We start from the raw sequence: 23,528 nt of genomic DNA, 5'->3' as shown, positions 1-23,528 counted from the left end.
AAAGCACTTTTATCCTTGTTTTTAAGCTCAGAGGATAATTACTTTTGTCCAGAGCTTTTGTATTTATGTTTGATGGCCGCAGCAGCGAAGGCTTGGCAGAAAGAAAAGAACAAAAATATGGACCAACATCAGTTTGCTTGGGTTTTGGTCTATTTGTTTTTAAATGGGAAATATTAACACAAGACCATCCTGTTTTCTCGTGCACTCTGCTCCCAGGCAGTCTTACAGCTTACATGTTAGGGGAAGTTTTACATAGAGAAACTGCTGGCCTGTGTCTGGTTTATGCACAATTGTCAGGAATTTACACAACTCTCGTCTCATAAATTTGAATCTGCCGCCAACATTTGCATTCAGCCATCTGCGCCTGAATCCAACTGAAAAGGAATAACATTAAACGCGAAGAGGGATCTTGACAAGAAAACCTTGTCACAACCTTCTGTTAAATTTACATTCATTTACATTTAACCACAATGAATTACTTGGCAAACAGGTTTCTGCTGAATGACTTGTTGATGGTGGACTCTGGAAGTGTATTCACATTTTCAAACCATAAATTTCTTTCAGTGATGAGTGCATGCTGTCAAAGGTGCCACCAGGCTACCACTAGTGCTGTGCAATCAAATTTTGGTATTGATCCAATACCATTATCAATACATGGCCAGTATTACCAATACTGATATTTTTAACCTGCAAAGGCAGCTTGTGTAAGGGAGACCAGGGTATCATACTGTATGAGATGAATTACCTTCAATTCTGAACACATTTTTGTGACCACTAAACCACTGTGATTTTCACTTTCCATACAAAGTATCGATCCTATCATGCTACTATGGGTCTGATGCCAGTGATGCTAGCTACCACCCTAAGGCATCACAGTCACACAGGCCTAGAGGCAGCCCTCTGGAAACATCTAGTTGATAGGGAAAGAAGTACACTCCCCTTTTCACAGTTTCCCTACCACTAGCTGAGTAAGTGGGGGGCGTTTGCAGACAAGTCAACATCTTCCATGCAGATTACAGGTGATTACGGGAATCTGCTAATAACCAAAGCAATCACAAAGAGCTTTTGAGGGCAGCACTTATGCCTCTTTGCTATCAATTTTACCTAGTGACAGCTGGCAACCTCTGCATACTACTCACCAACCAGACACATTTTTCCCTAACGACCTATCGTTGTCAGGGGTCTTTCCCCTAGTGACCGAGGGTTGCTGACCCGGTTGTGTTACTGGGAACTAAACTGTCTGTAAATCTTTTTTGGCCTGACCTACTTCGGAAGTTGATTAAAAATGAATGATAAACTATGGTTTCTTTCGCCCCTCATAAATCATCTTAATTCACTGTAGTTTAACTCCATATTTTCCCCCTGGTCCTCAGTAAACAACTGCTTTACACTAAAAAGAAGCATCACACAGAAAGCAAAATGAAGCTAAGGATGAAACATGTCAAATGAGGGATGAGGCAGAGGATAAAAAGCTGGGCGGACATGAAATGGGGATCAGTAGAGCTGGAAAAGCAGGGAGCAAAAAGGAAAAAGCCGTGATTGTTCTCACAAGCCAAACATGAAAGCAAATTATTATTTTTTTTAAACAATGCAATTATTAATGAAAAAGAAAAGCTGGGAGTTGAGAGAAGAAGAGTGTGGAGTAGAGTTAAAGTGGAATGGCTAAAAGTAGGTGCAGATTTTATATGTAGAGGGTCAGGAGAATGAAAAAAAAAGTGATATGATTGGGTCATGCCAACAGAGCTACCTATTACAAAGCTAAAAGCCTTTCTACCGACATGTGGTTAGTAAGCAAAGCCAGTTAACAAAGTGAAAGGTCTTTATAAAGCTTAACATGTCTGCTCATCAAATGCATTTACCACATTTGCTTCTTTGTAAAACATGCTAATCTTTTCCTGTAATTGTGCAACTAAACACCAGCAGTCACTGTAAATGCAAACGTTGTATTTAGTGATTTATTTTGTCTAATGTCTCAACACAGCTGAGGTAGGAGAAGGAGAAAAAAAACATGAGCAAACGTGCTAAAAGCAGAAGATGTTGAAATATGGAAATAACTATTGATCATTTGACTATTTGTCCGAGGCATGCAGGCTGCGCTGAACAAAGCTCAAGAAAGAGAAACAGAGTGGGACTGAGAGATTGAGTAAAGGAAAAGTGTAGGCTGGCTGTGGCAGGAAGGAAAAGAAAGGGGAGGTAGTGCATGTGTTTCTACTTTAGTAGGCACGTCAAGCAGGGCTGAAATTAGTTGTGATTTACTGGAATGTGCTGCTTACCGCTTTCTGCTTCAAAACAGAAAAAGGGGGCAAAGAAAGAGCATAGCAGATCCTTTCTTCATCATACCTTAAAGTCTTTCTTTAAAAAAAACCCCATTCTATTAATTAACAAGAAGCTTTTTACACATATTGACTTAATTTTGTCTTTGTTGGAAGAAGTGCACTTTCTCCACAGCATCACTTTAACTGTACTCATGACTAAACAAACAACAAACACTAATCGAGGATGATAAACATCCCATTTACAACACATCATAGCTGAAACCTGTTAAGTGTCATTGGAGCTGTTGAACTGAGAGTTGAAACGATTTAAAAACAGTTTGTGTGGGACTAAATGTCACCGCAATGACTAACAGTTCCGCTATCTTTATGATTTTTATGCTCTCAAATATGAGTAAACATCTGGGGCCAGAGGCATGAAATTGTGCACCAACAAAAAAATACAAAAAGAGAAAACCAGAAATGCACACTTTCTGTTAGATTTATGAAGATGAAAGTAGGCCTGGTTCCGTTTTTATACATCTCAGTTCTAGTACGAGCCTTATGTGCCCTGCTGAACTCACGATTTCATATCAGGGCTTATCCCCGCTCAGTGACTCATTAAGCCTGTGAAGTAAATGCATTGTGTGGCACTTGGCGATGTCTTTGAAGAGCTGTCATTACAAAACGACTGCGATTATTTATAGCACCTGTTTTATCGCGTGTATGCACACACTCACCGGCCACACGCTCGACGCAAATATCTAATCAGCCAATCACATGAAATCATCTCAAACTGGTTTCCTGAAAATGACAATGAGTTCACTGCACTCAGATGGCATGCACAGACTCCAGCAACTGTGTGATGCCGTCATGCCAATATGAGCCAAAGTCTCTGAGGAATGTTTCCAGCAACTTATTGAATCTGTGTCATAAAGAATTAAGGGAAAATGCAAAAGGGGTTACACCCAATACTAGCAAGTTTTAAATAATAAAGTGACCTGTGAGTGTATATGACATGTCATTTTAAGCCAACATCAGGTAAATGAGCCATACTGAATAATTGATAACCCTCCTATTAACCATAGCCAATATTTTGAGGGTTTTCCTTTTGTTTTGTTAACTAAATAGTCAAAATTATTTAATGTGAGTGATTCTCAAATTTAGAGTGATGGAAACTGCAAAATTATTTTTAAAAAAAATCATCAACATAGAATGCATTATACAGAAAATGGTGTGTGACAGACATCTGAAAGAGGTCTGCTGCTTCTTCTGCATCCACCATGAAACGCCTGCTTTACTGACTGTAATCAATAAAAGCTCTGCATGCATGTATGCACACACGCTCAATATGCTTTGGACTTTTAAATCTCAAGACTTAGCAATGCAAATATTCAGTCAAGCAGTCGAAACCCATCTCCCCACAGTCCATTAGGCCAGCGTGTTGTGTTCTTTATGAAGCTTTGGCCCCGTTATTGACTCGTCTGGCCTCCGGGCGTCTTTCCCCTGGGCCGATCAATTGTCCAGTCTGGGTCAGCCGGTGGTTCCATGAATTCTCCATCCACATAACCGTGCACGGCAACAGTCGTGATTGATCATCAGCATCCTGCCTCCTCCAATGATCATGTCTGGCCATTAATTTCACCTTTTTAGTTACCTTAGCATTCTTTCTGTAGTTTTGTGCCTGTTGATTTTATGACCATTATCAACCTGTAGTTTTTGTTTGTTTCCCTCTTTGCCGCTTTGCTTTTCCTTCTCTTAAAACCTTCCGTTTCCTCCTTTTACGCTCTCAATTAAATCCCCCCTGCTGTTTTCTACAAACTGCTGCCACTGTACTCAACTCTTCATCCATCCTTCCAATCACCTGCACTGTGGCATCCCCATCTCTCTTGTCTGTAGAGCATTTGATCAGTTCACCCGAGACCAGTTAACCGTACTTCTGCCTACTGGCCCAGGGGGAAAGCGTCAAGTCTGCGCCAGGTTAGTGACAACATAAGAAAGATGCTCAGAACAAGACCTGAGTACAAAACGGTGGAAAGTGCATTTGATTGATTCTACTCAAGACACCCAGAGGTCAGATAATGGTGTGGTACTCACCCCCCCCCCCCCCCCTTCAATCAAACACACAAATGGCTCCATATAATGAGGAGGTGGAGCCCGCCAGGCAACATCAAACACTAATTTAAACCGGTTAATACCTTCATATTACCAAACTCATCATCCTCAGACAAAAAAAAGAAGTAATTTCTCATTTCATTAGAAGCTCGGTCACGCCAGAGTCAGGTCTGTTTCCAAGTAACAAGACAGTGCGAGATGAAATTTCATCAGTGGCCCCATCCCTAATGCAAACATCTCTTTGGCATTAATATGACTGATGGGCGGTCAATCTGAGCAACGCTCTCTCTACCGCAGAGCTCACAGTCATTAAATATGATTTACATTTTATTTCATTCTCACTTTCACCCCTCATCACCAACACCAGTAGATCAGAATGGATTAGTGTTGAGCCTGAACTAACAGCTACTGTAAATATCTAATGAATCAAATCAGAGTATATATGTGTGTGTGTGTGTGTGTGTGTGTGTGTGTGTGTGTGTGTGTGTGTGTGTGTGTGTGTGTGTGTGTGTGTGTGTGTGTCAAAGACAGACGTGTCATATTCCTCAGCTCTCTTGTCTTGCAGTGAGCAGCTTAGCAAATTAAACATCATCATTAGCACTGAAGTCCTAATCCGTAAGGCATCTGATTCTTTAGTCTTAAACCTACAGTAAATACCCCTCAGGTGTAAACTCTCTCAAAAATAGAACTGCAGGACCATCTGTTTACAGCTCAGCCTAATCAAAAATGTAAAAAATAACTTGGACACCAAAGCGGGGACTGTTAAATTGGTCGCTCACAATGACCATAAGCCAGATAATTTAGTGATTAAAATAAAGCACTGGTTAAAAAAATAAATATATTTTTTTTAAATACAGGAAAAGTTACAGGGTAATTTTTTGATGCAAAAGAAAATCATTCCTGTGAAAGAGGCGCTGTCGTTCTTTACAGAGGGAACCGCTTCAATTAGCAGTGCGATTACAAACACGTCAGGCCAACGCAGATCAGGCTGAGACGGAATATTTATGAAGTGATGAAGGTAGGCTCTTTGGCAGAGGAGACTCACAAGATGAACTGTCTTCCAACCTCCCAGAGAGTGGAGGAGGGAGGCCGGGCGAGACATAAACCACATGAACACACGCACAAAAACAATAAATACGTTCACACAAACACTCCTTTACCGAGAGAGCTGCCAGACAGGAAAAAAAGCTAATTGTTTTTTTTATTACTGATGGAATCAATTATTTGTAGAAAAAAATTCCTTAAATATCATGCGCAAAACTCTCTCCCCAAACCATGAATATTTCAGTTTACATTGCTTTAAAACAGAGAAAGCCGATCCTCACAGGACAACCTTGATCCAGCAAATGTTGGACAACTAAGCCTTAAATCCAACATAAAGTCTGTTGTACTTTGTAATTTATTTAGTAACTTAACAGGCTATGCCTATCAGCGTGCCACTACCAGTTAATTGAACCATTTAAGTCAGGGGTGTCAAACACGGCCCGGGGGCCAGAATTGGCCCAACAGAGACTCCAATCTGGCCCACTGGATGGTTCTGAAAAATTAGAAGGACGGTGTCAATTTTAGACATTTAACTTCGTAGGTTTTACAGAGTTTGCTGCTGACAGACCTCCTCCACAGCCATTTATACGACTTAAGTATTTAAGTAATAGATTAAAAAAAATTCAGTGAGAGAAATATTTCTGGGGTTTATTGCTTTTTTTTAAAAAAAACAATGGTTTCAAAGTTAAAAAAGGACATTTTCTGTGAATTAACAAAAACTTTCTGTTCTGTAACTTTGCACATTTATTAACTACATTTTAAGCCCAAAGAGTCACGCTGATAGATTTCTTTCAACTACAGAAGTGTAGAAAAACTAAATATAAATAAATAATATCATGAAATATCTGAGCGATTCAATGTGTAGTTAATCGTCTATACATGGACAGACAGGTGAGTGGTGTGACCCACCATGTACGCAAAATGAGTTTGACGTTCCAGATTTAAGCTATTATTTAAATTGTCCTTATGCAGCACTTATACTGTAACTGAACACTCTTAGTGCTTTATACAACTTGCCTCATTCACACGAGCATCATTTTTATCCTTTTTTTGTTTTGTTTTTTTAAACGCTAGTGCTTTCTATCTAACATTCATACTCCAAAGGATACATCTGAGTGCAGCTTGGTTTTAGTCTGTTGCCAAAGGATATTTGACGTGCAGACGGGAGCAGCCAGGGATCAAACCACCGACTTTCTGATTAGTAGATGACCCGCTGTACCTCCTGAGCTACAGCCGCCCCACCCCTCCACCATGACGTTTCATTGTATACGTTTTACTGGGTTCATGTACAATAGTTAAACAACCGTATAGATGCTAATTTATAATATTTGGCAACTAGCTACTGTTCATTTGCAAGTAAAGTTTGTAACCACCTACACCAATATGCTAAACATACTGATTTCATTTCCTTCATTTACAGATCACATCAGTCAAAAATTAACATTAAATTGCCTACATGGATACAGTTAGGTATATCTAAACAAATGCTTGCTAGCTGCTGCTACCCTTTGAGCTAGTTCACTGGCTGAGGCAAATAATAGGTTGCCTTCTCAGTGCCAGGGTGACTAATCCCTTGGACCATATGTCAGCGGCTTGTCAAGCCCAGAGCCAGTGCAGCAAAAGGACACAGCAATGCAGGACAGGAAAACACAGACACACTGTGCGTCCACATGTAAGCAGGCACTGGGCTTTTGATTTTCTAGATGTAGTTCAGTAGTGGTGGGTTAGTGCTTTTGTGTAGAGGTTCTCACAAGAATAATGTTTGATCTTTGTGAGAAGGTGCGTCACAGTGTCACAGAGCCGTTTAAGATATAAGGCGGCTGCCATTTCATTACACTGCACCTAAAACTTGCCCTCATTTCAGGAAACAGCAGCGGCCTCACGGCGGCGGAGGTGGCGGAGGAGGGAAGAACCAGCCTCAGTCACCGCAGCAGCAGAGGGATCAAAACCAGCAGCAGTCCCCAAACCAGCAACAGCAGAGTTCAGCAGAACAGGGAGATAACAGAAACACTTGTGCCGGTCGACCCCCACGCCAATATCAAGGAGGACATGGGCAGCGCCAAGGAGGGCCCTTACATCACGGATACAGCCAGAACCGGCGTTGGCACAACAATCAGAAAGGTCAGGGGCATGGACAGACAAACACTACCGGTGATAAAGGAGTACCCCCAAGAACAACCAAAGACAAAGAGACTGAGAATGTAAAACTGGGTGACGAGCACATGAGACCTCTTCTAGACTGCAGCAGCAAGAGTCTCAGTGAGTCACCCAAATCTGACTCGACGGCAAACACGACCGCTTTCGCCGATCTGACGGCTTACAAGGAATTTCCCAACACACCGCAAAGTGGAAAGGCAAGCGAGGGCCAGTCGGAGCAGCCCAAAATCTGCCTTCTGCAGTCGTCAAAGGAGAGGCTGAGGAGGAGACTAAAGGACAAGGTACTGAAAAGCTGCTTAGTGACTGTCAGTCAGTATTAAAACAACAAGAACCGATGTGTATATACACACACAAACACAGTCACACGACACCATTTGCTCTCATGATTACCTTAATTAAGTTCAAAAACATGGGTGCACTGTCATTATGTACACACATGGAGAAACACTTTCCTCCCTGCCTTGCTTGTCTGTTCATTTTTACAGCATTCAGGTTGAAACACACACCCAGACTGGCAGGGAGGGGAGCACATGTTCTCACTAAGGAGGTGAAGGAACTAAACCAGCATTAGCTTAACAGTTTTTGATGTTTTCCACTGTGCCCCAAACTGATGAGTTGGCCAACTGTAGCTGCCCCCCTACCCCCCCCCCCCCTTTTTTTTTCTCCTTACAGCTAATTCATTACCACCAGGAGACCATTGATTTGACAACACGGGACTTCCCAAGATGCAGCAAGGCAGGAATTAGTAAATATACCCTCTGTGATGCCAGTGAATCAGTGAAACCAGTCTAGAAGGGAACTTTTGGTTGATGGGATGCACCGAGAAATACATCTAATGTTTGCATCATCGTTGTTTGCAATAACGTTTTTTCCTAACTGGTGACAAAACCTGGTGTATTCGCAACATTTTGCAAAACCTTGACTGGGTTACAAGTCACGCGCTTTCAGCAGGGCTACACAATCTGTTGCTTGGCAGTAGTCTGATTGCAGACGATTTTAAATCACATATATTTTGCTACAACTCTGCGTGCACACGGCGAGATGAGCAGGGAACAGGTGGAAGGTGAATTTATTCATCTAATACGAGCAGCAGCAGGGCCTCCCGCTAGATCAGACTCAATTTTTTACTTTTTTTTTTTCCCCAATACTCGAGCCACCTGAAATCGAGTGAAATGAAACGGCCACCTTGCTGCTCATGCTGGCCTCCTCGCATCAGTTTCTGCCAGGATTCCTCTGTGGCGAGAGGGATGGGGCAGGTGGGCCCGTCCTATTTCTGGTCACCAGTTTAGGAGGTGCATCTCTGCAACCCTTTCCCTGCTTTGTTAGAATGGTAGCTGAGCAAGGGAAACACATTATAATTGTGCCATGAGTCACCACCTTTTAAATGATAACGAACCCACTGCCTGCTTTGTTCTTTTCCCTCCTTTCACTCATACTCCTACACTTTTTTTCCCAGTGGCATTGACAGTTAACAATGGAAAACAATGTGTAACAATACAGTTAATAATACAGTTAATAGGTACAAAGGCTCAATGTAAGAAAAATGGATATACCTGTGATTTATCTCTATTTTTCTAATCAGCTTAATTATAAACATAGTTATAAACTTGCCTTTGAACCAGAACGTTATTGGAAAAGGATATAGGAAAACTGGAAATACAGTATCAGTCATACCTGCCTTGGCTCACTCTATGTCTACTGAGCCAACATAGCAATAATCGGAGCCAGGGTGGCTATCCACTTAAAATGACACCCCAGATAGTGCTCTATGTGAAAAATCTTGAGTGGTTATGAATGTAAATTAGAGTTTCTGTGACAATTTCTGTGGGAGTGTCAAGGACATTGCATGATAGAAGAGGAATGTTTCAGCAAAAAAAAAAAAAAAAAATCATCATATGACAGCTTATAAAGAAGAAAATGTTGAAAGCTGTGGCCCGTGTACGTCACTGAACTTAACTGCTGACCCTTTTTCCACTGACCAAGTCAGTCAACCCAGTACAAGAAGTGTCTGTACCCAAACATGGAACTGTCAGAGGTTATTGGGATGTGTTTCAACAAGAAATGTAACAATGACTGGCACTGAAGCCAGGACTTTTTCTCCGCTGTGAGAGAACTTAGTAAAACAGAAAAAACCCAAAACAGAAAAGTTCAATGGTGTTTAATTTCACATGAGAGATCATTACTAGTCAGAGTAATGCATCACTGTGAAACTGTACCATTTTTGAAGCATTTGCTATTTAAGCTACAAATGAGCTTTAATATGTCTGTCCACATATTCAGGACTTTAACTAGAGCAACTGTTCCCTAAGGAAAGAAACATGACGTATAAACTTCCTAAACATTCTCATTAACTCAACTTGCTTTGTCATTCATCGCAACTCATGTGTCAGATTAGCTGACATTTATTTCTCTGTAGGAACATCTGATTTGTGTTGAAATCTACTGTGCTCTGAATCTAATATCATTATCCTCACCAACCACTTACATGCATTATCCCGTCTTTCCCCTCAGGAGGAAGCATGCGTGCAGCAGTCGGGCCCCGGATCACGGAATATGGACCGACTAGTGGCGCTTCTCAACAGCATGAGGAGCAACAGCAGTGGAGTAGAGCAACAGCTGGCGTCCTTCATGGAGGAGGCGCAGTCCTCAGCCCGTTCGGAGGAAACCCTCGCTCAGGTGGTCGGCGCGATCTACTCCAAGGCCGTGTCGGACAGGAGCTTCGCGGCAACAGCTGCGAGGCTCTGCGACAAGATGGCGCTGTTCATGGTGGAGGGGACCAAGTTTAGATCGCTGCTGCTCAACATGCTGCAGGTGAGATGACAACAACGGCGTCCAAAGCTTATCCTGGCTCCTTAATGTTTTCTCTAAATACTGAAGCAGGTGTAATTTATTTATTTATTTATTTTTTTGGGGGGGGGGATTTTTTTAAATAGTAACTTTTACTGAAAAAACGTTGTGTGCTAAACTGTTCTTAAAAAAACAACAGTGTTTGCAGCCATGTGCAATGAACTTGAGAGCCTGTTGCCTTTTGAAATAGCTGCTTTGAAGATGGGGATGAGGTCTGTGACCACTTGCAGTTAGTTAGTGTTTTTAAAACAACGTTGTTGCATCAAAAAAGGCAGATGGAGTCAGTCAGTAAGTCTGCAAGTGAATGGGGTGGCATTGGCAATTGTATCCAATCTGTTTGTGAGAACATGAGTAACTATGATAAACTGGTCAAAATGATAAATCTGGTAAATCTGAATTTAGATATTTTAAATCCATGTCACACTGTTGAGCTTCCAGCTAAACCATTTTTGCAGTTAATCATTAAAAATTAAGCAGAAAACAGTTTCATATTTAATTGTTTGTAGAGCAACAAAACCTCTAGTCTGAATCATTTTTTATATATTTTGGGAATAGACTAAACACTTTTAATTGATTAACCAAAACAGCATTTTCAGATGAAGCAATAATGACCCAGAAAATCTTTTGTCCAGTCTATTGCTTTAATGTTTGAATCCCCCTGACTGTACCTGCCATTTTATGCCTTGAAATGCATGAGTTATTGTAAACAAGAAGTTTAAATGAGCATTAAACATCATATTTTATACTCTATGTTTTAACACAGAGGTAGGCAACTCCAGGCCTCGAGTGTCGGTGTCCTGCAGGTTTTAGATCGCACCCTGGGTTAACACACCTGAATCAAATGATTAGTTCATTACCAGGCCTCTGGAGAACTTCAAGAAATGCTGAGGAGTCGTTTAGCCCTTTAAATCAGCTGTGATGGATCATGGACACATCTAAAACCTCCAGGACACCGGCACTCGAGGCCTGGAGTTGCCTACCCCCGTTTTAACATAATAATCTGTCATTTCAGCAGCTACTTTCAAGCTTTGCTTTTTTGAGAACGTTCAGGTGGAAGCCCACTGTGTGTGTTTGTGTGTGAGACGCCGTAAATGTCAGTGGGCACAGCAGCTAATCTAAACACCCAGGGGGGAAGAAAGAAACCCGTTCCCCCTTTTTCCTCTCCGTGTCTTCACTTAACTGCACCGTTCCAGTCTCGCACCCTCCGTGAAAACATCCCCTTCGCCGTTGCATACTTCACTCCCCCTTCCTCCTCATCCCTCATGAGCTCTGTATTCCAGAGCTGCCCCATCTTATCACCCTCCCCTCACCTAGAATGACACAGGCCACTGCCTCACTACTTCATCCTGCATAGTTCCCAAGTGCATCTCTCACCCGCCAAACTTTTCCTTTCGCCCTTCGCAAACTCCTGAGAGCAGCAGACAAACTAGAAGTAGACATACAACACATCCTTGATGCCGGCAAGGACTAAATGTTAACCCATCCGCTTCTATGCCCCCCCCCCCTGTACTCCTACGCTCTTCTTTTTCCTCCTCCCTTGAGCTTTAGTGTTTTTCCACCTCTTCCTTTAGATGCTAAACTTGTTTTTATCCCAAATCCAGCAGCAGTGAATCTTGCCTTGATCCTTTTACACCCCACCCCCTTTTTTTTTATTCACCCCCTCTTCATCTCAGCTGTCAGGTCCCTTCTTTTCTTTTATTCCTCACTTTAAAATCCACTTCCTAGCTAGCCAGCCAGCATGCCCCCCCTCCCCCCTTGTCTTTGACATTTTGACTTTTTTTTTTTTTTGCTTTAAAACATTTTAAATGTCATAAGTGGGCTCATGAAAGCTTTAATTAATGATGCTGCTTTCAGGCCCCTGGATCTCAGTATGGGGTGGAATTACTGTGCGTCTGCTGTGGCTTTGCTTGAACATAGTCAGACTTTCTCATAATGAAATATTTAACACAGCTCAGAAGTCCCAGGGGCCCCTTTTTGTCTATTACTGTTGACACCTTTTGATATTATAATATGATATGATAATTTGCTGAATCATTTTAGTTTAATTTTGAGCGCGTGTTGCGCTTGTTTTTAAATGGGCGGAGCTTCCTGCCAAACCTCTTTACGTCTCCGTTGTTTGTGCACAGGCAGACTTTTAGTGTAGCCGTTCAGCAGCCCAACAGGCAGCAGAGCGAGCGGCTCTGATTGTTGATAAAGTTTCACTTTAATCTGCTGAATAACATCTTTACAAGTGCACATTAAGCATTAACACATATTAACCCCGGCACTTTAACAGCACCACACAGTTCACCACACTTCACTTTCAAACTAAATTAACACACTCGCATCCACTTCTGGCAGTTAAAAGAAATTTGGGAATTTTTTTAATGCATTTTCAAGCTGCTTTTTGGCTTCAAGTACGTTGAGGAACAAGGTTAATATATGTGCCACCTACCAAAAAATCCCATTAGAGAGATGGAAAAGTTGTTAATAATGATTAATGGTTCTGCCAGGAAGATGGTTAACCATCTTCACTTATGAATTTAACACCTACCTACCCACTGCCTACTTGTACTACACAGCTACTGAAGCTGGATAACCGGGAATGTTTCAGTGTGTTTTCTAAACTAACCAAGCATCCTTTTTCCACTCAGAGGGATTTTTCCTGTCGCGAGGAGCTCCAGCAGTCAGATGTGGAGCGGTGGTTGGGTTTCATCACCTTCTTGTGCGAAGTGTTTGGTACCATGAGGAGCTCCGGCGAGCCGTTCAGGGTGCTGGTGTGTCCCATCTACACTTGTCTACGAGAGGTTTGTATCTGTTTTCTTTTAGGTCACTAGCCAAAATTATCAACCCCTTTCACGCTTTTCGAATAAAAGAAAGTGCCCGGCTGCGTCTCTGTATCGTGCTTGCTCAGTTCAATACATGCACTGAATCAGAGTTTCCTGTTTTTGGCCAGACTCAGTCTAGACTCTTGAAACCACAGCTCTGTTTGGTTAGTGGTGCAAAAACAGCCAGGACACCATCAGTTCCAGTAAAATTTTGTGACCCCAGGTTCACTTCTCATCAGCTGGTCTTGCTCACTTAGACACGCTCTCTCGGTCTCCATGGAAACCATTAAGGGAAGCCGCAGCAGACGCACGGCGATACAGAAGTGGTTAATGACAAATGAAATACTGAAAGGGGAAGCAAGCGAGGTGAGGGAGGTGAGGGGAAGTGGGGGAGACTGTGGCTCAGGTTGACTGTCAACTCATGGCACAACAGGTAAAAAAGAAACCAGCAGAGAGGAAGCTTGGTTTTAATACAGGGTCTGAACGAGAGAGGAAAAACAAGGTCAGGTGTAGGAACTAGTCTGAACACTGTCCAAAAATACACATCCACAAAATAGCATCACTGCTTGGTTAGGTACACCTGTTCAACTGCTCCTTAACGCAAGTATTTAAATCAACGAATCACATGGCAACACTAAGTCAAATAACTGAATAAGGCTGTGAGGGTTAGTGTGTATTCCCTTCAATGATCGCAGTAGGCATTAACTCACAGAGGCAGACTCCACTTCTTTTGCTAGCGGCAATTTTTCTAATTCTTCATCCCACATTTAGCGGTGAGTTGAACAAACGTCCACCGCAGACACGCATTTCGGACCACATAGAATAACATGGCATTCACAGAGGGATGATGAACATGAGAATCAAAACAATTGGGATTTATAAGAAATCCATTTTAAAAAGACGGAGAATTAAAAATTGCTGTATGTGTGACAAAGTTTCATTCAGATAGGCCCACCCAATAAGGAGGAGATGGGGCAAAGACAGTCATACGTACACTACAGTCGTTATAGTAAGATTCTTTATGATATTTCCTTTGTTGTTTGTATCTTCTTAATGTGATTTTACATTAACAAATTCTATCATCTGCTGCACCACATGCAGCTGTGAGATGAAGTTCTATTTGTTGTCGGATCAGCAGAAGGAGAGTGAGGTTTGGTTGCATGAGTGAGAGGAGATAGAAGTGAACTCTATACGGAACAAAAGGATTCGTGTAATGACACTTCAAACCTCCCCGCATCTGATTTGAAAACATATCGTCCAGCCCTCAGGGAGACAAGTAATTTTTTGGCATCACTGGAGAACATTTCCTCATATTGAAATTCAAGTGGGGTAATTGGAGACCTCTGCACCCCCTTTTTTTGTTCTGTTTTTCCAGGCATTAGAAAATCTAGCCAGTGAGATCTTAGCCAAGCCCCAGATCAAGTGATGTAGTACAAAAGGAGCAACAGCCCAACAGTCGGAGCTGGTTAAACAGAGGACCTCCTCGCAGGCAAAGAGGCGTCAGCCTCCCAGCATCTATGCTGGATATTTGGTGACATTATTTTTAACTCCTACACAGTGCGTGCATTTTTCTGGTGAGGGTGGAGGGCTGGATTCTGAAATTCAGCTTTTGTTTCACTTCCATATTTCTAGTGTAGTTTGAACACACCTGGCGTCTCATTAACAAACAAAACAATCGCAAACAGTTTAAGCCATCCACACCCTGTCTGAGGGTATGCCCAGGGCTTTATCTCAGGCTTGTTAAAAGGCTCAACAGCATGACCAAGGGTGTGGACTAACCAGTCAGCAATACACACAAACACGCCTCTATAATCTACATCAGCAGTATGAAGGGAGCCCCGAGAAGACTAGAGGTCAGAAGGCGCCTGTGAACAACTTAAACACTAATAATGAGGATATATGGTGTGTGTGTGTGTGTGTGTGTGTGTGTGTGTGTGTGTGTGTGTGTGTGTGTGTGTGTTTTTTCAAGCCCACATAAACGGTCTAATAATCAGTTTCCTAGAGACAGTCTTCGTGACTTTGATCTGGCCGCTGTTTTGATTGTCCTGTTGTAACATGCGATTGTCAGATTCTTGCTACAAGCTATGTGCAATAGGTGTTTGCATATGCACACGCACACCCGCCTTATACATGCGGTCTAAGTGTTTGCATATGCATACATATGTCCCTGCAGAGGAGACACTTCTCCAGTAAACGTAGCCTGCACAACAGGATCAGGTAACAGCAAAGGTGTGTTAGTGTTTGGGCTTAAATGCCAGCTCCTATAGCCAGAGCAAATTAATGAGTGCTGATCCCATCCATTAATAACTGACAGGCTGCTATAGCTCCAATCAAATGGAAGATTTGCCCCACACAGAACAAACTAAAAGACATAATCCTCAAGTAAAATTAAATTTAAAGCACACCTTAAAACGAATGACTTTTTTCCAATTGACACATCCTGCCATTACAGAGCAATATTTGCATTTGTTTGAGTCCTACTTTTGACTGAAGCTCCAGGACCTGCTGTCCTGTTTTAGCTCAGTTGATCTGTGACTGCTCACCAACTAGCTGCTTTTTTTGCTAGATTAAGTGACCCGTTCTACAGCTGTGCATGCGTTGTAGCACAATTAAAATGACACGTTCATCTATCTTTTTGTCTCTTGGGCTTACTTCTTTTTTAATATGTTGCCATGGTAACAAAGGTTGGCAAAAACCCTTCAGGTCAGAACTTAATAAAAATCATATAAAAGATTTTTGACTTGGACCTTTAGCCTTGAGTTAAAGCAACATTCTTTGTGTACCAGTAATCATACACACTACCAATTATTGAATCACTTGAGTTCAACTCTGTTATTTTCAAATGAAGGGGAAAAACTGTGATGCAGTGTGGCTCATGATTCTACCCCAAAAGATCATCATGTCATCATGTGACCCATAGAAGTTGCCATCAGGATATTGGTTTGCAGTCACTCCTGGTAGACAGCATGTACATACCCTCCGGTGGTGACATCAGGACCTATTTATATGGTATCTTGGCTTCCCTCTTAGAAAGCTACCAGTAGCTGTTTACTAACTTGTTCAGTGGATTTTAACTTTTTCCCCCATTAAGATTTGACAACCTCTGTATTCTTAATGACAAGTTGACACGTCAGTATGTATTAATAAAGACGTGGTTAGACGATCATTAGAATAGTTTCCGCTCACTTCTGATGCACACTCAGTCATTTTGTTCTATGACAGAAACCACTCAGTTCAGAAGACAGCTTTCAGGGTTTTCAAGGGGGGGAAAGTTTAACAGTCTTACATTGTTAAACTCTGTATTATTGTAGGTGTTTACCTTACAGTATAAAGTGCCTTGAGGCAACTGTTGTTGGGATTTGGTGCTACATAAATAAAACTGAATTAAATTAAATTATAACAGATACCAGACAAATATGGGGCTGGTCCTGAAGCGTGAATTCCAGTTTTGTCTACTACGTCAGAATCCTTCGAGTTTGTGTGTTTTTAATAAAGCATGTTTCGCTCTGCTTCATCCCGTGCTGCAGTTATTGAAGATACAACCTTGAAGATACACTAATGCAGCGGCCCCCAACCCCCGGGCCTCGGACCGGTACCGGTCCGTGAGTCGTTTGGTACCGGGCCGCGAGAGTTGAGGCTCAGGTGTGAAATGTATGGTTTTCAGGGTTTTTATCGGTTTTCAGTGTTATTTTGTTATCGTTTTTATCGTTAACTCGGTTTTCCTGGGTCTTTTCACGTGTGTTATGAATAAATCTTCTTTTTTTCGGTACCGGTACTAGTTTTATTTTGTTGTATTTATCCGCGACACCTTAAAGGCCGGTCCGTGAAAATATTGTCGGGCATGAACCGGTCCGTGGCGCAAAAAAGGTTGGGGACCGCTGCACTAATGCACATGTGAAGTCCAAACTCATTTAAGTCACTCACAGAGCCGTGTTTGGATTTATTTCTTCTCTTCAGTGCTGTGAAACAATCAAAGGGAAAAAAAATAAGACGGCTGTATTTTCTAATCCTGATGTCTTTTAAATAAAAATACTGTAAATGGAAGTCGCACAGAATCCCGGGTTTTCCCATGGCAGTAAGATTAGTTTCTTGATGATATAACCAACCAGACATCCGAGTGTTTTCAGCTTCAGCCGGAGAGACTGAGTGTTAAGCTGTCTCTCAAAAACTTTTTTTTTTTTTAAATGCTGATTTTTCAGCTGGAACACACCATGTGTTACGGTGCAGCAGTGACAGGAGAGAGAAGAGAGGAAAAGCTTATTGCAACGGATAGGAAAGCCGATGATAGATGAGTATAGATTAGATCGTTATAAGTGTATTGAACAAAACTTCCTCCCTCGGTTCCCCGGGGAACTCATTATGAGCTAATCCCGCTTGTCACATAGTTCTCCTGCTCTGGAAAAGGACGGGACTTGAGTTTCCACATCAAACAGCCACACTGTCACCACACCCATCTGAGCATACTGAGGAGCTGACGTCTGAGCAACTGTTGGACCTAAATGATAGGTGGAATACCATTAAGCTTACAGTGTGGAAATAAGAGGCCTGCTCACAGTGAATGTGGAGCATAGCATCAAATGGTGGAGGATTACTTTTTTTTTTTTAAATGTTTTTACCTCTGAGGAGTCAGACATTTGAATGACTGGTTTTGATCACAGCGTCTTTCCTAAAGCATGCATTTAAACAGGGTTTGGTTTGTCTGCTCAGTTTTAAAATGAAAACACAGTGATCGTGTTATTTAGCTCTGAAATACTGAAGTTGGGTTACTTGAGTGGGTTGGAGTCTCTATGATGCATTCTATCTAGTACTCACATATTATATCATTGCCGTTTTTATAGTGAACTTATTCATACAAAATTGTTTGTTTTAATCATTGAATAGCTTCAGAGCAACATGAGCCTTTATGGAGAGTCAGTCTGCCATTTTTTTTAAACTTCCAGTTTTAAGATGCACCAATTCCTGTGTGAAATATCGGGATTTGGCAACTTCATGCTGCTCTCTGCCCATCAGCTGGTTGCTAATTATGTCTGTCTGCAGTCTGGTAGCATGCAGTGGGTTTAAAAAGCTTTTCTTTTCTGTTTTTTTTTAAGAGTGAGCCAACACTGCTAAGCTGTGGGACAGTATGTTAGGTAATACAGATTCAGGTGATAAACCATATAAGAGATTGAACATTTTTATATACAGTTGGCATTGAAAAACAAATTGGATTTATGGGTCGTTCTCCTGAACAAGGTGATGTCCTGTTTATTCCCTCCGTGATCTCACTTATTTTTTCCTTTACTCTGTCGCTGGACGGCGCATTGATACGTGACAGTATTTTCCTCATTTTCAAAACACGCTCCCCCCTTCCTCCATGGTACTTCCTTCCCTCCATCAGTTTAATCAAAGCAGAGCTTTGTAAACAGTGTTATGAAGACTAAGGCAGCATTAGAGTTGAGCATTTAGCCAAAGTCGCTTCTGCTGTAAACTGAACCTAGAAGCTCGTATTCTGGCATAATGTTATTCTACCTCTCTCTGCCTGCATTGTTTCAGGGGAGTATTTGTATGCCCATCTGTGCATGCGGGCCGGCATTGGTGTGTGTGTGTGTGTGTGTGTGTGTGGTAGTGGGTGGGAGGGGGCTAGCATGTTTACCCAATCCACTGTTTGTTTTTGGCCACGCTGTGTGTTTACGTGTGTGTGCTACTGCGTGTGTATGTACATTGTGCGTAAAGGAAGGCATGATGTGTGATGTTTGCTGGCAGCCTGGAAGCTCAGTGTGTTGTCTTCCAGGATTTAAAATGTTAATGTCAAAAATATTTACAATCAGGATTAGGTCCCTCCCCGTTTCTTTGTGAACTCATGAACACATTTTTCTGTTCTCTTCATCAAGTGGTTTAAATCAGTTTTTGTATGTATACAGTGCATCTTCCATCATTTCTACTGTGCTACTTCTGGAGTTGTGTTGTGCTAGTTTGCGCAGCCCTTTGCTTTGTAAGTCTTACAGTGTCTGTTCTTGTCCTTTGCAGCTGCTAGAGTCGACGGATGTTAAGGAAGACGCAGTCCTCTGCTGCTCCATGGAGGTATCAATGCATAATTACTTAAAGTCAAGTCTTCATACTCAAAAGTCAAACTGGCCCCTACAAACACAAGTGCTCGCCTATACAGACACCACAGACTGTATAGAGATTGACAGACCACGTGACTTTCGCGCATTGCATTGTAGGTACGACTGGCAGCAAAATCAAAACACTGCATCAAGCGTTAGCATTTCCAGCACCGGTAATCATTAATTCTGCGGTTTTAATCCCTACTTGCATTTTATTTGCCCCTAAAACAGTTATGTACAAAACGACGGAGAACACGGCAGGTCCGTACAAAGACAGACTTGACGAAAAGGCAAACCAAGAAAAAAAAAAAGTACAAGGAAAAAAATCAAAGGAGTGAAAAGGTTAGACCTATACGAGCATACAGAGTGGAGTAAGGACGTTAGCGTGCTGCCCAACTTTTTATCACGCACATATTTATTATTATATGGTCCTAAGTGTGGGTGCATACACTCACAAAATGTTTGGTAACTTCAGATCGCTGCAACAAGCCCAGGTCCAGTTTACTTTGGTGATTTGGACTATTCCATTTCACAGCTGTTGTTAATTTTTTTTTTCTCTTTATCTCCCGTACAGGCAAACACAATCTATTTGTCTTTTCAGGTTGTAGTATTACACTACATTTTCAGATCCAGTAGAAATAAAATAAGTGTTTCGTAATTCATTCAATTTATTGTCTTTATTTATAACTGGCATTATTGTTTCATTCTATTATAGGATCTTACAAGAAACAGGCAAAATTGTAAAAATCCACTATGCTTTATTAGCTGCTTCGGTGAAAAACAAATCAACAATGCAAAAAATAATAATAATAACCATTGCAAAACAACTTACTTGAAAACAGTTATTCATCACTTGATTGCTTCAATACAACACTTTGGGCACATATATGCGGGACTTTTCGCGGCTGTTTTTATATCGCTCTCTCACTTAACCGATCAAATCTCGCTGTGGTAGCAGCTTTAAACTCGGTATGACCCAGGTTGATAGAGGGGGCCCAGTCTGGATCGCCACAGTGAACAAAGCAGCATAGTGCAACGAATTCAATTCAAATCAATATAAGACTTATTTGTAACCCTCATCAACAATTATGTTATGATAAATTACGTAATAACTACAACAGAAGCCATCAGTCGGCTCTTTGTTACTTCGGAAACATGGCTTGAACAATTTCTCTTCCACGACAGAATCCGATAAAAAAACGATCTCCTTACCCGTCGGCTTCCCATGGCTGTCATGCGACCGGCTATTGCAGTTAATAATGCCATTCTTTGTTTCTTTTTATCGTTGTGTGACTGTTTTCTTATGAAAGCCTGCGTGCCCTAGTACCGCTTGCCACTCGTACCTACAATCCTTTGCGGTTTTACCCCGGAAATTACATCACATTTTCGATCTCTATACAAAAGATGGATATAGTCAGTCATTGGTTTCTGGATTTGCATATTGAAGCCTTAATTTGAGCATTTTTGCTGCGTAGTGTTTCTAAAACTGGGAAGCAAAACTATATGCTTATCAGTAGCATTATCAGTCGAAGCATAACTAAATTGTACTCTGCAGATGGATTTAACATCACGAAAGACTTGAAAGTAGCGACCACAATCATAAATTTATTAGGAAAGAATTTACTCAGGTCATAAATGTGGTATGCAGATGGCCCGTTTTCCCATAGACTTCTATACATTTGAACTTCTTGTTGCAACAAGACTAGTCGCCCCCTGCTGGCCATAAAAGAACACAGTTAAAGTACCTAATTGGCTTTGCAGTGGGTTTTTTAGACCAGAGGCTGTGTGTTTTTTAAACGAAGCTAGCAGGATGTAAACGTAAAAACACAGAAATTTAGCCCCCTGGAACAACTATCTTGCAAACTATATCAGGGGTCTTGTTATCAGGGGTGGGTGGGGTGGGGGCGAATACAGTCTGCATCACCCATAGAGCCACAGCCTCCACATTTAATGGGAAATCTGCCAGGCAGCAATAAATCCTTTAAACGGCAGAAAGTAATACCTAGAACTAAAAGGACAGAAAGGGCTAAGGCAGGTGAGCTCTGATTGGAAAAGAGTTCCCAGATGCTCGCAAACACAATGTTTGCAGTCTTGATTACATACTGGCAGCCTCGGCATGCACACATCTCCATGGCCAGAGGGTGTGTGAACCTCTGCTTGTCTGACTGTATCCACAATAACAAGGTGCCAGACATTGTGTCTTGTTCTCAGTTAAGGACGCACACACGCACTCTTTTCTCTGACCTCCTACCTCTTTACTCCCCCACCCTCCCTTCCTTGTCTCTCCACCAGCTGCAGAGCACAGGCCGACTGCTGGAAGAGCAGCTCCCCGAGATGATGACAGAGCTCTTAGCAGCTGTCAGAGACAAGATGCTTTGTCCCGCCGAATCTCCGCTGACTCGCTCTCTGCTCATGGAGGTCATCGAACTGCATGCGCACCGTTGGAGCCCCCTGGAGGCTCTCACTACCCAGTACTACAACCGTACCATCCAAAAGCTCACCACCACTGCCTAGGTGCCAGCTCCCACAGGAGAAGAGGAGATGTGTCCTCCTCACCCCAACACAACAGATGTTTTCTGGTTATGCATTGTAATAATCTCTGTTGCCTAAAGAAGTAAATGTCGCTATTGAGCTTAACTGTAAATTCCATTATTAAAAAACAAAACGGATAAGAAAAGGTGACCACTACCACAGACAAATCATGTAAGAGCCTCCTAACAGGTAACCCAAAAAGCCAACACTACATGTGCCACATTTGGCACACATTTGAGAAGATGGTAACTGATAGGTAGTCAGTGTGGGTGTGTTCGGCCACATGGAGCCTGAGAGCTTGGCTGGCTGCTGGATAAAGGAGGGAAGAGACAAGAGAGGGGTCACGTAGCAGAGAGGAGGAGAGGGCAGCGGTCTGTCCGTGGGGAATAGAGAGATCTGTGCCCAGAGATGAATAGAGGACGGAGAGCGAAGGGGCGGGTGGGGGTCTGTGTCAGTCTCTTCATTGTGTTCGTTTGCCACACCTCCCCTCCTCCCCTTCCCTCTTCTGTCTCTCCGTTAGCCCCCAGGGTCTGTGTGGCTGATAAAAGAGAGGAGGAGGCAGGGAGCAGACACAGTGCTGTCTGTCTGGGCTGTCTGCCCTGCCAGGCCAGGGACCAGGTCAAAGGGCCTCGCTGTGGAGCCCCCCCACAGCTCCTCCCTGCCTTTGTCTCCCCGACACCCCCCACCCAGCAGGAAGCCCTTTTGAGGAGATGAGACAGCGGGCCTGCTGGGCCAGGCTGGGTTGGGGATAAAGATCAGGCTGGCTAGAGTAGGGTGACAGATGGCTGCTTGAGCCCCTGTGAGACGACACACTCCGAGCACACCCCACTGGCACCCCAACTCCCTGTTCCCCAAGCTCAGGCCCACACAGCCAATAGAAGCAGTAGAAATATTGCAGAGGGTGGGGTGAGGGGGGAGCAGCATTAGGAAATTAAATCAGACACTGCTGTCTGATAATTCCTTTGTTTTTGTCTTGCTACGGAATGTCTCTTCTGCTGTTAAGCCGTGCACGTCTATGCTTTGTTAACCACATCATCATCATCATTATATTTTTTTTATCATTTATTGTTTTTGGTTATCAATGTTTCATTTTGAAGTCCTGTTTCAATGGTAATATGTATGAGATATTATAGTCATAGGCCTTATTGCACAGGATCGATTTGTTTTGCACCGTTTTGAGGCGATTTGCTTTGAAAACTCAGAAAAAACAGAAGTAGGAAGTTTGAATTGGAATCAGCGTTGCAGAGTAACGGCGAATTCAAGTAGAGAGAGATCTGAGTTGAGCATAGTGAGGGATTGGAGGATGTTTTAATGGACTAGTGGCCTTGTCAATTGCCCTTTTTTTCTCTCCGTTGTTTAGGGCACAGCAGCGAGCGTGCTGAGGACTTTATCGCATCGTTGTGTTGTTGAAGGAAATATATATAAATATAAAACAACTGAAAAAGTGATGTGACAACTAAAAGAAAAAAATAAGCATGGCACACAATGAAGCAGAAGTACAATGCTTCTTTACAATTTCCTCCTACGCAAGCCATTCTTTGCAGTGGATGTTTTTGCAAGTGTTTAATATCGACTGTAGTTTGGTCTTGATTTTTTTTTCCTTTTGGAGAGAAATGACAACTATTAACCTGTGTATTTGAAGATGACAATGACGACAAGAAAAATCTTAACTGTTTGACCTCATATTA

At 42.2% G+C, this 23,528-nt stretch overlaps 1 protein-coding gene across 7 annotated transcripts in view; it reads left to right on the top strand.

Annotated features, from left to right (window-relative positions):
• Positions 1–21,945, top strand: part of ctif (CBP80/20-dependent translation initiation factor) — a 59,820-nt gene extending 37,875 nt beyond the window's left edge. For 5 of the 7 annotated variants that reach the window (XM_026173597.2, XM_026173594.2, XM_026173595.2 and 2 more), the window contains exons 9-14: positions 4,152–4,232; positions 7,276–7,849; positions 10,080–10,379; positions 13,049–13,201; positions 19,229–19,282; positions 21,601–21,945. In XM_026173597.2, the coding sequence (XP_026029382.1) occupies positions 4,152–4,232; positions 7,276–7,849; positions 10,080–10,379; positions 13,049–13,201; positions 19,229–19,282; positions 21,601–21,822 (1,384 nt within the window). In that variant the 3' untranslated portion in view covers positions 21,823–21,945. The remainder of the gene's footprint in view (positions 1–4,151; positions 4,233–7,275; positions 7,850–10,079; positions 10,380–13,048; positions 13,202–19,228; positions 19,283–21,600) is intronic. The other 2 variants (XM_026173598.2, XM_080304197.1) reach the window with 1 other exon arrangement.
• The last annotated feature ends 1,583 nt before the right edge of the window (positions 21,946–23,528 follow it).

Source organism: Astatotilapia calliptera, chromosome 7 (genome assembly GCF_964374335.1).
Source record: "Astatotilapia calliptera chromosome 7, fAstCal68.1, whole genome shotgun sequence".
NCBI classification, from domain to species: Eukaryota; Metazoa; Chordata; class Actinopteri; order Cichliformes; family Cichlidae; genus Astatotilapia; species Astatotilapia calliptera.
The sequence above is the reverse complement of the archived record's forward strand: the minus strand, read 5'-3'. Positions and strand labels throughout refer to the sequence as shown.